This window comes from Chrysochloris asiatica, unplaced genomic scaffold, assembly GCF_000296735.1.
Source record: "Chrysochloris asiatica unplaced genomic scaffold, ChrAsi1.0 scaffold00033, whole genome shotgun sequence".
Lineage (NCBI taxonomy): Eukaryota > Metazoa > Chordata > Mammalia > Afrosoricida > Chrysochloridae > Chrysochloris > Chrysochloris asiatica.
In genome coordinates this window covers 23,263,615-23,281,920 of record NW_006408551.1, presented here as the reverse complement: position 1 = coordinate 23,281,920, position 18,306 = coordinate 23,263,615, and the positions used below count along the sequence as shown (strand labels likewise).

The 18,306-nt window shown below is 38.6% G+C and overlaps 1 protein-coding gene across 2 annotated transcripts in view; it reads left to right on the top strand.

Annotated features, from left to right (window-relative positions):
* PTPRR (protein tyrosine phosphatase, receptor type, R) overlaps positions 1-16,305 on the top strand; it is a 444,293-nt gene extending 427,988 nt beyond the window's left edge. For both annotated transcript variants that reach the window (XM_006859557.1, XM_006859558.1), the window contains one exon: positions 15,104-16,305. In XM_006859557.1, coding sequence (XP_006859619.1) covers positions 15,104-15,197 — 94 coding nt within the window. In that variant the 3' untranslated portion in view covers positions 15,198-16,305. The remainder of the gene's footprint in view (positions 1-15,103) is intronic.
* Positions 16,306-18,306: the final 2,001 nt, after the last annotated feature.

The window sequence follows — 18,306 nt, the reverse complement described above, 5'->3', positions numbered from 1 at the left end:
TTACCAAGCATGTTGTCCTTCTCCCAGGACTGGTCTCTCCTGATAATATGTCCAAAGTATGAGAGACTACGTCTGGATGCCTTGGCTTCTAAGGAACATTCTGGTTGTACTTCTTCCAATACAGATTTGATTGTTCTTCTCCAACACCATTACTTAAATGCATCAATTCTTCTATAGTCTTCCTTATTCAATGTCCAGTTTTCACATGCATATGAGGCTATTGAAAATACTAAGCAAAATGAAGCCTTTGACAACATCAGACTTTTCTCCATTTATCATGATGTTATTTATTGGTCCAGTGGAAAGGACTTTTGTTTACTTTACGTAGAGGTGCAACCCATATGAAGAGCTATGGTCTTTGATCTTCATCAATAAGTATTTTAAGCCCTCTTTGCTTTCTGAAAGCAAGGTTGTATCATTTGTGTATCACAGGTGGTTAATGAGTCTTCTTCATACAATACTGAGGCCATGTTTTCTCATATAACCCAGATTATTTGCTTAGCATATAGATTGAATAAGTGTGGTGAAAGAATACCCTGGCACACACCTTTGCTGATTTTAAACTATTTGGTGTCCTCTAGCACTGTCTGAATGACTTCCTCTTGATCTATGTATAATTAAGTTGTTCCGGAATACTCAGTCTCTGCAACATTGTCTGCTTTTCATGATCCACGTGGTCAAAAGCATTTGAGTCAATAAAGCACAAGTAAACAACTTTCTGGTATTCTCTGCTTTCAGCCAAGATCCATCTGACATCAGCAGTGACATCACTCATTCCATGTCCTTGTCTGAATCCGGCTCGAACCACTGGCAGTTCTCTGTCATTGTATTGTTGCAGCCGTTTTTTAGTTATCTTTAGAAAAATTTTACTTGCATGTGATATTAATGATATTGTCCAATGATTTCCGCATTCCATTGGGTCATTTCTCTTTGGAAGTGGCACAAATGAGGATCTCTTCTAATCAGTTGATCGTGTAACTCACTTCCAAATTTCTTGGCATAAATGAGTGAGTGCCTACAGCACTTCATCAGTTTGTTGAGAGATTTCAATTTATATTCCATCTATTCCCAAAGCCTTGTTCTTCGTTAATTCCTTCAGTGCACCTTGAACTTCTTTCTTCAGTATCATTTGCTCTTGATCATATGTTACCTTGTTAAATGGTTGAACAGTAACCATTTCTTTTTGGTACAATGACTCTCTATATTCCTTCCATCTTCTGTTAATGCTTCCTGCATCATTCAATATTTTGTCCAAATTTTGTCCAATATTTCATTATTACAAATCAAGGCTTGAATTTTTTCATCAGTACTTTCAGCTTGAGAAATGCTGAGTCTATTCTTCCCTTTTGGTTTTCTAACTCTGGATCTTTGCACATTTCATTATAATATTAACTGTCTTTTTGAGCTACGCTTTGAAATTTTTTGTTCAGCTGTTTTCCTCCTCTTTTCTTCTATTTGCTTTATCATCACTGCACTGGATAACAAGTTTCAGAGTCTCTTCTGACATATATTTTGGTTTTTTCTTACTTCATTGTCTTCTTAATGACTTTTCACTTTCTTTGAACATGATGTACTTGACATCATCCCACAACTCTTGTTTTTAGTCATTTAGTGTCTAGTGTATCAAATCTGTATTAAAATGATCTCTAATATGGGATATGTTCAAGGTCATTCATATTTTGGCTCTTGTAGACTTGTTTTAATTTTCATCAGTTTCAGCCTGAACTTGCATATGAGCAATTGATGGTCCATAGTCTGCATTTGGCTTTGTTTTGACTGATGATATGGAGATTTTCCACCATCTTTTTCCACAGATGCAATCAATTTGGTTTCTGTGTATTCCATCTAATTAAGTCTCCATGTGTATAATTGTATTTTATGTTGCTTTTAAAAAGGTGTTTGGAAGTAAGAAGTCATTGATCTTGCAAAATTTTATCATGAGATCTCCAGCATCATTTCTATCACCAATGCTATATGTTCCAATGACTGATCCTTCCTCTTTGTTTCCAACTTTTGCATCCCAATCACCAGTAATTATCAATACATTTAAATTTCATGTTTGATCAATTTCAGACTAAAGAAGATTGTGTTGTTGTTGTTGTTAAGTGTCATCGAGATGGTTCCGACCCATAGTGACCCTGTATAGAGTTTCCAAGGAACAGCTGGTAAGCTTGAACCACCAATCTTGCAGTTCAAATGGCTTTGTAGTCTGGTGCATTAACCTACAGCGCCACACCAGGACTCCAAAGAGGATGGTAGAATTCTTCAATTTCATTATCATTAACTTTAGTAGTTGGTGCCTAAATTTGAATAATAGTGGTATTAACTGTTCTTCTTTGGAGGCATATGGATATTATTCTATCACAGACAGCATTCTACTTCAAGATCAATCTTGTAATGATTTTTTTGATGATGAATGCAACACCATTCCTCTTCAATTTGGCATTCCTGACATAGTAAACCATGTGATCATCAGATTTTAAATGGCCAGTATCAGTCCATTTCAGTTCACTAATACCCAGGAAATGGATGTTCCATTTCATTTCTGACAACTTCCAATTTTTTTAGATTCATACTTTGTACATTCCATGTTCCAATTATTAGTGGATATTTGCAGCTGTTTCACTTCATTTTAAGTTGTGCTCCATCAGCAACTATGAAGGTCCTGAAAGATTTACTCCATTTGCATCATTATTATCAACTCAACTTTGAAGAGGCAGCTCTTCCCCAGTCATATTTTGAGTGCCTTCCACCCTAAGGGGCTCATCTTCCAGCACTACATCTGACAATATCCTGGTGCTCTTCATCATGTTTCAATATTCAATATTCTGGTGCTATATGACAGTGTTTCACTGCTATTCATAAGGTTTTCAGTGGTGAATTATTCTGATATAGGATAAGCACTGGACTACAAATCATAGGGTCAGCAGTTTAAACCCACTAGCTGCTCCTAGGAAACCCTATACAGGGTCACTATGAGTCAGAATCAACTCGATGGCACTTAACAACAACAGTATTTCGAAAGTAGTCTGTCTCCTTCTTCTGAGTCTGTCTTACTCTGGAAACTTAGCTGAATCCTGTCCACCATGGTTGACCCTGCCACCATTCACAATTCCAGCATTACAGTAACACTCAAGTCACCACAGTGGGAGAAACTTGACAGACATGTGGTAGTTTAAGTCAGTGTTGCTGTTGTTGTTAAGTGTCGCTGAATCGGTTCCTACACATAGTGACCCTATATAGGGTTTCTGAGGAGCAGCTGGTGGGTTTGAACTGCCGACCTTGTGTTTCACAGTCAGGTACTGATCCTACAGTGCCACACCGGAAGTCCATAGTTCAGCACAAACCATTTCTGCCACGGAGCGAACTTTGAGTCTGGACATGGATCATTACAATGGGAGAGTAAGAGTTGGGACAAGCTAACTAGGAGCCTCCAGATGAGTGTAGTAAAGAATAGAATGAGCTAAAATATCAGAGCGCTGATGTTTTCTACTCTACTAGTGGATAAGCTCCTTTCCTAGTCTTTGAAACAGTGGCCTCCCACATTCCCTGTGGAGAGCTGCACATTCCCCATCTTCTTTTTATAGTCCACACCCACCACTTATAGCTGCCTTCTCTGAGAAGAGCCAGGGTCTTGCTCATAGCAATGAAAAATACAGGGCAATGATTTTAACATGTGAAATAGGACCTATTCTTGACCAGTAAGTCAATAATTTGAGGATTAGGCATGATAGAAATCCTAATTTTTTTTTAATGCAACCTTATTATTCAGCAATTCAAGGACAAGTAATTTTTACGCAAATCATGAACTTTTACTATGTTGAGTTTTAGCAATGAGTTCAGATGGTCCAGTTTAGAGATGAGAGTGTTGTGCTGAATGAATGTTTCCAGTAAAACAATAATGACAACACCATTTGGTAGATTTCTCATTCTCTGGCAAGTCATTATTTTTATTGGCCTAGGGCAACTTCTATTAATAGAGGCCACAATCTCATTGCAGACTCATGAATCTGTGATGCCTTTGAATAATACTTTTGAGCATTATTTTGAACTAAAATGAATTCCTTTCTTTTTCTTAGTAGGAGTTCAAATTCAGTACAAGGCACCCACGAGTATTTTATTTAGAATGCATTAATGAATCCGTTTTTCATTCCCATGGTATTCATTTTTAATTAAAATATTAATTGGGATAGAGCCCTGGCTGCTGAGACTGGTAAGTGGAACTACTAAAGAATGAGGCAGCAGAGATCTCGGTAGTAAATAAATGGCAAGGGTTTGGTGCTAGTCTGGGTGCTGGTCCTAATTTCCTGTGTGATAGCTTGTCCATTCTAGATCTCTTGGAGTCCTGATGTAGTACTGTAGGATAAGCACTGGACTACAAGGTCAATTTGAATCTAATGGTCCACAGTTCAAACCTACCAGCCATTCCTTGGCACTTAACAACAACAAGTAGGTCTCTCTGTTTACACATGTTAAAAGTTGGAGTATGTCAATATCCGCTGCTTCTTCAGGTATGAGTGAGTACCCTATTCTTAAGAGTAAAAGATCTCAACTGCAACCTGAGAGTTGTATTTTGAATCCCATAATACTTGTAAATTTTCATTATCTAACTCACAACACCACCTGTGTACATTTGAAGACTAGTAATACATACACACCACCACTTGTCTGTCAGTTTGTCGTACTGTGGTGGCTAGCATGTTGCTGTCATTCTCGAAGCTATGCTACAGGCATTTTAAATACCAGCAGGGTCATCCACAGTAGACAAGCCTCAGTTAAGCTTCCAGATGAAGACAGACTAGGAAGAAAGAAAGACAGATTACTTCTGAATATTTAATCACTGAAACCTTTATAAATAGCTGTGGAATACTGTCAGCACCAGAATATTGAATATTGAAACATGATGAAGAGCACCAGAATACTGTTGGAAGATGAGGCGCTCAAAATACACCTAAGGAAGAGCTGCCTCCTCAAAGTAGAATTGACGGTGATGATGCAAATGGCTTAAAGCCTAAGGGAATTTCACTTGCTGATGGGCGTAACTCAAAATGAAGAGGAACAGCGGTAAACATCCGATAATAATATATTTGAATACAGAAGACTGTAGAAAAATTGATGCATATGAGTTATGGTGTTGGAGGAGAATATTAAAGTACCACAGACTGCCAAAAGAACAAACCAATCTGTGTTGAAAGTACAGTCAGAATGCTCCTTGGAAGCCAAGGAGGCCAGACTTCATCTCTCATCTGCTGAATCAACACCTTCTAGTAAAAGGATGTTAATTTTTTTTTTTTTTTTCCTATTCTCCAAATGTTATAGAAATGCATTCTTAAGGGGATATCCAAGACCTAAAAGGGATGAGTAACTTACTCAACATCACATAAACAATTTTGACTTTTTTTTTAAATAACATCCTGAGCTGAGCTAACAAGTTTGCTTTACTTAGATTGGCTAAAAAGTATGGGCTTGTTTCATTTCAAAGGCTATTGTTTTCTTAATAGAAGATCTAAATGGGTTAAGTCTAAGATTAAGAGAAAGGAAGTTCACATTTCTAATCCTGTCTTTGACAATGACCCTGAATTAGTTGTTGTATAAACTAGAGAAAACTGTTTATCGCTGATGATTTCAGTTTAGATTACTTATTATTAATATCTAAATATGTGAAGCACAATGAACTGTTGGCTAGCATATTTGTGGAAAAGGATATTTTGCTCAGTCAAGTTTTCCTGTTAACAGAAGCTTACCATACATATGCAGGTCAACAATATTCAAAATTTCTAGTGAAAAACAAAGTGTAATCATATTTTATTATTTAGAAAATGCTTTCATAATCTGCTTAACATCTTTACCCTTAAATATGACTTAATTATTGTGAGTATACCACCTAATTAAGAATTCCAGTCAATACCATGCTAAAGTCCCCAACTTTTACCATATGTAGCTAGTTAAACCAAGGTTTCACAGTGTGAAATAGTGACAGAGATCTTTACACATTGAGTATCTGTCCCCTTTAAAAAAAAAATAACAATCATTTGTTGTAATAGTCTGGTCCAGGAAACTCAGAAACTATCTCATCACACAGAGATGTTACAGGAGAACACCAGTGCAGTCACGCATGATCACCAGAAGACATCTAGCCTAGAGGAAAGGAGCTAGACCAGTTGCAGGTCCACCTCAGGCAACTTTTTCCTGGTCATATTTCTTTTAATACAATTTGGCACCTCTGGCCACTGGAAGAATTTGAAAGGAGAATTTGGGAAGTAAAACACATAAAGGAATATTTGATTCCAAGGCTTTTTTCTTTCCTTTTCCTTTTTATCCCCCCAAAACAGGAAACAATCTGTCTAATTCTCTTTTTGGAGAGTCAGTGGTGAAATCTGCCGTTGTCTTCATACATCCTTACCCTTCGGGGCCTTATTTTGGAATGACATTCAAAGGCTTTACTTGTGACTTCCCAGACAGGATAGAAAAGCATTTCCAGTGTGCGTCAGATCATTGTTTAAATGTTTGATTAATCACTTGAGTTTTGTGATTTTCTTCTCTTATTCTTCTTTTACTATAGCAAACACATGCCATCAATTTCTTAAACTAATATGTGCCTCAGAGATACTCCTTTCTTCAAAACTAAAGCCCAAATCTCCACCTATTAGTATCTTGTTTACCATGCTTTACCTTACTTTTATCCATATCACTCTGCATTCCCCTAACTACTGAATTTCAAAGATTCCATTTGAAGATCAGGAATTCATCACTTTGGTTTACTTATTTTGAAGACCTTTGTAGATAGAGCCCTAGAAATTGGTATAGGCTTACTTGATGGTACAGTTCCTGAGATCATAATAAGAGGTCTTCTTCATAAAACAGAGTTGCCAACTGAATCCCCCAAGTGGTTGCCAGGACAACATTTTCCTTGTTCTCAACTTAGAGTGAATTGAGTGTTAACTTGGGTGTTCAGAAGTAAACTGGCTAATTTTCCGGGGGAAAAAACGGAGTTTGAGTTAGACCAGGCTGTCACTAGATTACTATTTGGTCTATCCTGACATTTGTGACCTACAAATCCTTTGGAGCTCACTTATTTCAGAGAAAATGTCTATATTATGAAAGTTGTGAGGTTGTCATTGAGTTGACTCCAACTCATAGTAGCCTAATGTGAAGCAAAACAAAACATTGCCTGGTTCTACATCATTATCACAATCACCAGCAGGTTCCAGGTCACCATTTAGACTACTGGGCCAGTCTCACTAAAGGTCTTGCATGCCCTCATTGGCCCCTACTTCGCCAAAGATGATCTTCTCTAGCAATTGTTCCTTCTGGATGGGGCATGTCCAAAGTAAGCAAGTCAGATAGTGTTCTGTTATGATCAATAAGGTTTTCATTGGCTAATTTTTAGAATTAAATTGCCAGGTCTTTCTTCTTAGTCTATCTTCCTGAAAACCTGTCTATCATGAGTGATCCTGCTGGAATTTAAAATATCCATGACCTGGCTTCCAGCATCGCAGCAACACAGAAGCCACTATTGTACAGCAAACTGACAGACTGGTGGTGAATGTTCTAAATTCCAGGTCAGAGTCAGTCCAGACATTCATGTCCAATTCTCCCTCACCAATCTGACATCTGTGTAAAGATATAGAGAAAACCTCTGGAGGAGGGACCCAAGTGCACAGCACAGCTGGACCAGAATTACTACAACAGACATTAGCCACACTCAACTCATACCCAAACTCTCAGCGCTTTACCCAGGGGGCACATTAATGTCCACACTTTTTGTTCTAAATTTACTATACCAAACTTTACCAAAAGAATTCCAGATTTGAAAATAATAAAAAGCAAAGGAGCATAAGTTCCATTGTTAACCCAGAAGTGAGTCACTGCTGCAGAATTTCTTCTGTCTCCTGATTAGACCGGATGCATGCTGGTCGGTGTGGCAGGAAAGGCTGTTGCTCTCTGTATGTGTGAGTTAATAGTCACAAAAGGTCATAATTTTAACATGTTAAAAACCAAATCTCTCTCTTGGGCATCTGCAGGGTTTTATTTGGTTTTTTTTCTTTACACCCTCCCAAAAGCAAAGGGAAAAGCTACATTTTTTTCTTCCTTCTAACCTGAGACTACCCCCAGTTGATGCAGCTGTCTGCTTTCCTGCATGGAGATGGAGACTGCCTTGATTTTTGTGTTTGGCAAAACTAATGGGATATGAGCAATCAGACATTTCGGGAAGGGTAGCAACTGTAAATCCACTTTGCCTGGTCAGACCCAATATATTCATATTCTGTGACCATGAAGAAATCACAGAGTCCCACAATCAAAACCACTTTTTGTAAAACAAACAAACAAAAACTTTCTTCCACACCATAGAATGGGACATAATTTGGATGGCCAATAATTTATCATCTAGACCATCTAGTTTTGAGGGTGAAAGACAGCACTATTGTTAATTACACTGGGGTCGTATGTCTGTTCTAAGCAAACCACAATGCATGATCACCATTCTTCAGTTGTTAAGTGCCATCAAGGTTCTGACTCAAAGAGACTCTGGATAGGGTTTCTAAGACTGAATCTTTGTGGGAGCAGAAAGCCTCATCTTCTACCACGGACTGATTGATAGGTTTGAACTGCCAACCTTGTGGTTCTCTGTCCAGCGCTTATCCTACAGAGCAGACAAGATCTTCCACAGAAAACCAATAAAAAGCAGAACTGCCTTGATAGACAGCTACCCCTAAGTCAATGCATGGTGCCTTTGTACAACAGAATGAAGGTCACCTAGTCCCGCATCATCCTCACATTCCCTGGCATGCTTAAGTGTATCATTGCAGCCCCTCTCACTGAGGGTCTCCCACACCTTCATTGGCTTTCTGCTTCACCAAATATGGTGTCTTCCTCTAGCAACTGATTCCTCCAGCTTAGGCATTCAAATAAAGTATGTCAGACAATGTTCTACTGTGATCCATAGGTTTTAATTAGCTAATTTTTAGAATTCGATCACCAGGTCTTTCTTAGTTTTTCTTAGTCTAGAAGCTCCACTGAAACTTGTCTCCCATGGGTGACCCTGTTGATTTGTGAAATATTGATGACATAAGCAGCAATATGCAAACTACCATAGTAGGACAAACTAACAAATAAGGGGTAGAAAACTGTCCTAGTCAAAGCTAAAATTAGAAGACAGTCCTAAGGGCCCACCCTCCACCTCAGCTCTGCCAAGGCTGTGTGTACAGGCACCACCGTAGAACCCTAGGCTCCTGGAATTCTGAGAATAGCCTTAGACGAGACATTAATATGGAGTCTTGGTGTGGCACTGTGGGTTAATGTGCTAGACTGCAATGTCGGTTTGAACCACAAGGTCAGTAGTTGAAGCTCGCCAGCCACTCCTCTGAAACCCTATATAAGGTTGTTATGAGTCAGCACTGACTTGAAGGCACTTAACAACAACAACAAAGACATTAATATACTCTAATTCATTTAATCCTCACAGTCTGATGAAGTTGGTGTCATTATTGTCATTTTATGTGAGCAAAATCCACAGGGTAATTCTATATTTTAGAATTTATGGTGCCGTGGTAGAATTCTTGCCTGCCATGCAGGAGACTCAGTTTGATTCCCAGCCAAGACATCTCAGTTTGATTCCCAGCCAAGACAGCTACTACCCATCTGTCAGTGGAGTTTTGTGTGTTGTTAACCTCACGGTCAGCAGTTTGAAACCACTAGCCGTTCCGCTAGAGAAAGATGAGGATTTCTGCTCCCATAAAGATTTATAGCCTCAGAAACCCTGTACAGGGTCACTATGAGTTGGAACCGACTCCATGGCACATAACAACAATATAATGCTAACTAGGTTTCAGTGGAGCTTCTAGGCTAAGAATGAGTAGGAAGAAAGACCTGGAAATCTGCTTTTGAAAACCCCTATGGATCACAACAGTCCTGTTTGCAGTCTATAATAGGAATGGTATGGGACAAAGCAGCATGTGCAGTGCATACATGGGGTAACCATGATTCAGGGGCCAACTGGATGGCAGGTAACAATCACAGCTAAGGTAAAACAGAGTATTCTAGATATCAGGATAGGAAACTGGAAGTTTATTACATTTTTTCAAAGATGACTGTGAAATCCTCCCTAAATTTGAACCAGGCTCCAGTGAATACATTTGGAATGCTCTTTGTTGGTGGTGTTGAGTGCCACTGAGTCAGTTCTGATTCACAGCAACCCTGTATAGGGTTTCAGAGGAGCGGCTGGTGGGTTTGAACTTCTGACCCTGTGGTTCAAAAAGACCTTGAGGTTCAGTGCTTTTCCAGTTATCCTACAGCACCACACCAAGACTCCAAGAATGCTCTTAGTCTTTTTTATTTTTTTTAAGTTTTTATTGTGAATTGAGTAAAAGTTTACAGAGCAGATCATCAGTTTTACATTCAACAAATACACCTTGTTTCATTACAATGATTATAATCCCCTCCATGTAATTAACAGTATTTCTCTCTATTCATTCTAGATCTTTTTTTTTTTCTTAAACAATCAGGCATTTATAATAATTTCCACTACCAAAGGGCACGTTCTGTAAGTCTGCCTTCTGGCCACCAGTTCTCAGTCCCTCTCTTCCCATTAATCTAGAGTCCTCAGCCACTCCCTCTCTCTATGTCCACATCTCTGCCCCCATCTCTGGAGTCACTGCTTCTCTGGATAAGGTTCCACATTCCACTTATGCTCTTCTCCCTTGATGGTCCTAGGGTCCTCTGTATCTGGACTGTAAGATTAACTACTCCCCCATTTTTGTTACAAAACTTCTTTTACAATTATGACAGTCACAATTAGTCATGATAACAATTACTCATATTGAATCATAAGAATCTTATCCCCATCTCTTTTTACCAGACCCATCTAGACAAGATAAAAACTCTTCAGTGGGGACTCTATCTTCCCTCACACACTCTTAAACTAAACTCCCTCTTGAAAGCTTGTAAGCCAGTCACTTCATGCTTTTATTGCTCCCTCATTTTAGGTTGTTGTTGTGAAGTGCCATCAAGTCAGTTCCAACCCATAGCAACCCTGTATAGGGTTTCCAAGGAGCAGATGGTGAGCTTGAACCGCTGATCTTGCAGTTCAAACAGCTTTGCAGTCTGGTGCATTAACCCACAGTGCCAAACCAGGACTCCATTTTAGGTAGCCGGTATCTAAGTTGCCCATCCCTATCTACCCTGTGTACAAAGGGGATAGCATAGATGCTTGATGTGAAGACTCCTTCCCTCTCTGTTGGTATTTAGAGCTACTACCTCCATGAATATAGGTCAAGTTCATCAAATTGTAGCAATTTACCCTCATTTCCTTTATCAAAAAAATGTATTTTTATCTTTTTCTAGTTGACTTCTGATTATCAAGCCATCAAGGCTAGGTCAAATGAATACTATCTACAAGTTTGGGTGTTCTTGTGCATCTCCCCTCACTACAGATCAGCTGGATGCTTCACTCTCAGCTCTAGCCTTCTGTGGCTATGTCATTATACATGGGCTCAGGTGTCCCCAGGTCTCACCACACTTGGGCCAACCAGTCCTTCCTCTTTGGAATGTGGTTGAAGTCAGCCCATTTCTTCGTTGGTGCCTTTCCCCTTCTTCCACTTACCAGTAGTAGACCAATGTGGTCGTCAGCAAGCTCACATGCCTGCTCATGTGTTCCCTTTGAGTTTCAGTCTTAGAGGGGAGTTTGTCCTGAAGGGACTTGATTGTTTGCCTTGATGGCTTCCTGGTGAACAACTTGCTAACTCTTATAGTAGCCAATCATGCTGCCATTTTTTGTTTTGGGTTTTTCTTGATGATCTTTCTTTGAAGATACATCTCCTGTCACTCTAGCTGTTCCAGGCTGGTCTGCTTGTCCTTTCTAGTGGGAATGTCACCTCAGAATGTTCTGGATAGGGCTCAGGATTCCACCAAAAGGTCCTATACACTGCAAAGGCTCTGTCTTAGTCTTCTTTTAACTAATAATCTGATTTCACATGACATGAAGACAGCACAGTCTGAATAACCTACTTTAACAAGTATTACCCAGGACTAGTAAATATTTCTCACTGTCACAGATAAGCAAAGACAGTGACTTTATGCTAGATACCAAAGAACCTATGGCCTTGTTGGAATGATTTTGGAATGGAAATAGACAATGCATAATATGAAAGGAGCTCTGGTAGCATAGTGGTTATGAATCGGGCTGTCAACCTCAAGGTTAGCAGTTCGAAACTACCAGCGGTTCCACGGGAGAAAGATGAGGCGTTCTGCTCCCATAAAGATTTACAGCCTTGGAAATCCTGTGCATGGTCACTATGAGTCGGCGCCGACTCCACGGTACTTAACAACAACAATATGATATGAAATTATTCATAATAAATATCCTACTTCGGTCCTACTTTTTCTACCTTTTTAGAAATGATTTTCATGAAGAGATATAAGCCATGCTTTATTATTAAATACCTGGAAGACTCAAGCTGGTAGTGTGAAATGGAAGACTAATATATTGAATGAGAGATATCATGATTTTAGTACATAAGAAGCTTGTGCTAAAACTAGCAAGTTGAAGTTACTAGGAATAAAAAGAAAGTCCTGCATTTAATTTCAAAAAGTCAATATATACAGATAGGATAGGAGAGAGTTGTGATTTTCACATTCTAAAAAAATCATGCAGACTTTTTAATTAACCTAAACCTTCATTCAGGAGCTCTGGTAGCGTTGTGGTTACGAATTGGGCTACTAACTTCAAGGTCAGCAGTTCAAAACTACCAGCTTTTCCACTGGAGAAAGATGAGGCATTCTGCTCCCATAAAGATTTACAGCCTCAAACCCCTGTACTACAGGGTCGCTATGAGTCAGAACCGACTCCATGGTGCATAACCACCGCCACACCATCATTCAATATTCTAAAATGCTTGGTAAGCAACTGCGGAGTGCCAGGCACCACTTAGGCACCTAAACATCCAATGAACTGCAAATGCAAACTTGAGGCTTTCCTTGGTCTGTAATGTACTGGTCAAGAGAAAATATTTTCACTCACTAGACTACATGTGAAGTAGACACAACACTCTAAGAAGGTCTTATTTGATAAAATTGTCTATAGAAAAGGGAGACTAGATTGGTGAAAGCCAGGGAAATCTCGCTGTAGAGAATATTGAGTGAGCACAGGATGTTTAGTCTAGAGAAGAAAAGATTATGGGACTTTGATGGTTGTTTTCCAAGATTTAGAGAGCTATTATGTGACTACAAGAGAAGCTGTAAGACTTTTGAGGGGTTATTTCAGTTGGGTCAGTGGGATGAAAGTTAGAAATAGGCAGATTTATTTTAAGGGAGTCAAAAGTTTTCCTGCCAACCTTGAGAAAGGCTGTTTCTATAATATTTCACCACACAGTGCTGTCCAAAACATATACAAGAAGGAGAAATCTTGCTTCAAAGTGAGCTTCACAGATAAAGCCCAAGACATGGGATACATAGAGGTTCTACATAGCGCTTGCAGCTCAAGTGGGAAAAGTAACGGTTCCCTGAGCAGTCAAATGTCAGAGGAAGGGAGGCACTTCTCACCTCTCTGGATCTACTCTAGTATTTACTGTATTTTGCTGGAGCTACCTAACTTCATGATCAAAGTCAGCATCTTCTGGATACCTGCTGTTTTTTAGGTGTACCCTGTGTCATAGTTCAGCTAAGAAGAGGAAGGGTTACCACATCCTCAACCTGGTCATTTCTGTTGTCATCTTATGACCAAGAATACTTTGACTAGAAAGTTGCTTTTAGTACAACAAAGTATACACAGTTCTAAGGAGAGATAGACTGATTAAATATTTCTGTCAATCAGTTACTGTCACCGAAAACTGTACTTACCTCTTTATTTCTTGCCAAATACATCATTTTAGCATCATGTCAATCTGTCTAAAGAATCAGTTTTGGTTTTGAAGGGTGAATTCCTTGCTATTTTAATATCTTGTAAGTACATTGTTTACAGAGGTTGACCAGTATACATAATAACAAGCCCAATTTTAGTGATTGCCATTAGCCAGAAATCATGTCTCAAGGAGGCAATAGTTTTAACGTTCAATTGCTTAAGTGGTCAGAAATTTTTATTTTGAATGCTACCAACAGTCACTAAGAAGAAATGGCTAAAACACAATTTCAAAATTAACTTTATGTTTGCAAAGCACTTACTGTTGTTAAGTGTAGTACTTGTTTGAACTTATTAGTACCTGTTTGAGTTACTAATAGTGGTCTTGTATTAGAGTCTGGTAGACTTGCTAAGCAAAAAAGTCCTATAGAGCAAAAAATGATATAGCTATTTCATACATAAAATTATGAGAAACACCATTATTGCTTTAGAAGGCAGCTGTCTTGTACTTATCCACTGACAAAGGCCATGCTGAGTAACTGGGGATGGTAATAGTGATAACAAAAGGAAAAAAGCAAGAGCCAATTCCCTTTTTCCATCTGGTTAAAAGGCCCACCCACTATTGTGCTGAGATACCCAGTACACACCCTGCTCCACTGCAAAAGTTGTTTCCATTTAGCATCCTCAAACAAGCTATTCCAGGGTAGCTTTTCTTTTTATGTGCAAAAAGAGCAACATTTCATAGTTGGCTTTTACTTCAGTTAATTTTAATCAAAATGCATAAACCATTTTAATATAAGCTGAATAACAAGGCAACTGAGAAGTAATACTAAACTGGAGTTGAATTCATTTAACCCACTCCAACCATCCTATGGACTTGTTACTGCCAGTATTCCACTTTAACACAGAGAAGGAAACTGAGGTACACAGGTTTTAAGGAACTTGTACAGGGTCACACAGCTAAGAAGTGACAGAGGAAAAATTTGAAGACAGAGAGCCTGATTTCTAGTCCAAGTACTTAACCTTTCCAGTAATAGCTGATGTGAAAGTAATGTTAATCAAGTGCCAGGCATTGTATTAAACCCTCTATGTATATTAACATACTAAGTTTGGCAGTTGAGTCCTTTGGGCACAGGTGAAAGACATAACAAAAGAATAGTAAGTCAGCCATTCTGTTTATCTTTGGCAAATCCACTATCTTGAATTGGTCTCTGTGTCACTTGAGATTTCAGAATATTAGCAAAAAGATGTTTTTTCTCTTCCTTGCAGGGGTGGAATGGTCCAAACCAGTGAGCAGTATGAATTTGTGCATCATGCTCTGTGCCTATATGAGAGCAGACTTTCAGCAGAAAAAGTCCAGTGACTAACACACTGAAGACTTCCGTGACCATGAATCTCTTAGGGTGATTAATCAAATTACCCACTTGAGGCTTCTAGAAGGAGCTCTCTGAAATGTAAGGAAAGAGAAGTTCCAAAGCCAACCTGTGGCATGGATTGTGGAAGACTTGGCACATAGTTAAGATTGTCAACCCTTTGTGTATATGAATGCACTTGTAAGCATCCCCAAATTATTTTGAAGGTCCTATGCTGAAGGAGGAATGATAGCTTTCTCACACATGCTGAGGTGAGGTTTGTTTTGTCTGTATTGCCTATCTGCCACACAGAATGTATGTATGTTACGCTCTGACACAAATTGTTAGATGACAACTTGAAGAGCTGCTGAAGAAATTATCATTGTGTTTAGATGCTTTGTTTGCAAAATCTGTCTTGTGAATGGAATTGTCAGGTGTTAAACTGTTCCTATTTAAGTGCTATTACCTATGTCAGTTCCCAGAATCTTGCTGCTAATTGTTGCAAGTGATTGATAATGGATTTTTAACAAATAAGTACTTGTTTTTGGAAAAAAACAAAAGCAGTAACTATTTTATATGGAAATGTGTCTTGATACTGTTACCTATTAAATGTGTATTTATAGTACCTCCTATCGATCAATTACAGAGCACAATGATTGTCATTCAGTATGTATGTATTTACTCTCTATTATTGGGCATAGAGGTGACTTCTGCTCCACGACTCTATCCAGTGATTTCTACTACATCCTGAGTAGTTTTACTTTAAAAAGGGAAAACAAATTTGTAGTAACTATGAACTATCAAGAATTTTAAATATGTGTCCATCTTTTACTGAGAGAATTTTTGAATTTGCTGTCTACCTTGGAATCTCTCTTCCAATAAAAGGGAAATGCCTTTGGGAATGATGCAACCTGTTCTGTTTCCCAGAGGTTGTTCAAAAGGATGATTCCATGTATATCCTTAAATTTCTGAAAGGTTTTAATGCTCGAAGGACAACTTCAAGTTAAAGTACCGACACCCATCAATCACAAGGTGTTGAGCTCAAATATCAATTTGTAGTGCAACAATGTTGACTTTGTTTCATATTGCCAATAAACTACCCTTAATACTAAACATTGAGTCCAGTGTATGTTTTTCCCTGATCCTGTTTAGAGAGAGAGCATTATCTTTTGGGAAGGCCTGGAGTAGATAACATGATGGTTTTAATTTTGGTCTCTGCATCGCCTCAGTGGAGATAACAATCTCATGTAATATTGCCATTACACAGAGATAACAATCTAGAAGTAGCATGGTTATGTGGTTTTCCTCGATAGGCACCGAGCATATCACTATACAAACAGTACATGTTTACAGCTTCATATCACTTGTCATAGACCCTTCAGAAACTACATGGTTTGTGTTTATTCAGCAGAATCACATCACCTGAAAAGATGTAATGCTGTAGGAACATTCAATTATCTGTGATTACAATTCCCTTCTTGGTTTTTGAGGTTCAGAAGTAGTCATACTCCAAGGGTGGAGACCTAAGACTTCTGAGTTTTATACTGCTTCTGGAGACTGGAATTTTTTCCTAAATAAAAAAAAAAGAGGTAATCATAATCCCTTCATTCTAAGGAAACAGACAAAAGGACACTGGTGTAAAACGCCCCCAAACAATTCAATAGGAGGAAGTGCTCGTCACTGACTCCCCCTCTCCCCACCCCCCCACCATGAAGGCACGTTTCCTTCCTAGTCTCTGCTTCTCTTATCTGGGAGATTTTTTTTTTTTTACCCCAAGTGAAGCATGAACCGTTGTTAAGTGGAAAATGGAGGCTGAATTTTACATGGCGGTTCTTACCTGCTTGCTCTTCGGGAATTCAGGTGAGTGTGCCTGCCTCATTTTCTGGAGAGATTTCTTCCCCTTCCTACCCAGGAATCTCTGGCCTTTGGAAAGTGTCTGGAATGAGGCAGAAATGGAGCCAGGTCTCCATGGCAGTTTAGCTAAATACAATGAGGAAGGGGATATGAGAGGACCCACACAGCTGAGATTTCTCTCCAAAAATAAAAATATTAAATGGCCTTCTCAGGTTCTCTAAATGCCTTGGGTAGCTCCTGGAATGGCATTTTTACAGCAGAGAGTAAAACATCCTGAAGACAAATGTTTATTATTCTATAACAGTCTGTGGCATTCCTTGTTAAGGAGATTTTTTTTCCTAATCAGGCTATTTGTTTTGTTTTGTTTTGTCATTAAAAAAATACAAGGGAATATGGTATTTTTATTTGGAAATCGTGATTTGGAAGGACTGAATATTTTCCTGGAAGAGCTGGGTAATTTTAGTAAAAGCACATTGAAAATGGTGGCTGAACCTGGATATGTCACCTTTTAGTATTGATGTGTAAAAATGGATATTTTATTTTCTTATGACAACAAATGTTGATTTTGAAAATACATATGAATTTGCATTGGGGTGGGGGGAGACTTTAAAGAGATTGTCACAAAATAGAGAGATGCTTCTCTCTAGGACTAAATAAATGTAGTTTGTGATAATTTCATTGGTTTCTAGTAGCTAGGAAGATGCATTTGAAGGGATGGGGAAAGGAAATCTCTAGGATTGATTTGCTGTGTATTCAAACTATTCAAGATGTTACTAAGTACTTCAATAGACACTTGATTCAAAAAAGGTGTCTTTTTTGGAGTTGGGAGGGGAGATGGAACTCAAAAAAGTTGGGGAAAGTGTTTAAGGAGAGAACTGGGCTTGTCAGAACTTTAGCATATATAGCTAATTGAGCTAAAATGTCACACCATAGTTTTTGGGTTTGTTTCTTTTCCAAGCTTCCTTTCATTATTTCAGTGGGGGTGTGGTTTCTTCTCAAACCATGTGAAAGTAAAAGAAAGAGCTAGGTGTGACACTTTGACATTTTATAGTGTCAGCCTTGGGGATTTAAATCACATGTATTGAATCTGGGCCTATACACTTGAGATGGTAGTAAAAGAATACGTAATGCCTAGTGTGTTTTATTTTGTCAATTTGTGATTATTTTTCTAATGAGCCTTATAATCTGCTATGCAGTATTTTATGAGTTTTTCATCTTCCAGAGGGGTTTCAGATTGTCCATGTTCAGAAACAGCAGTGCCTTTTC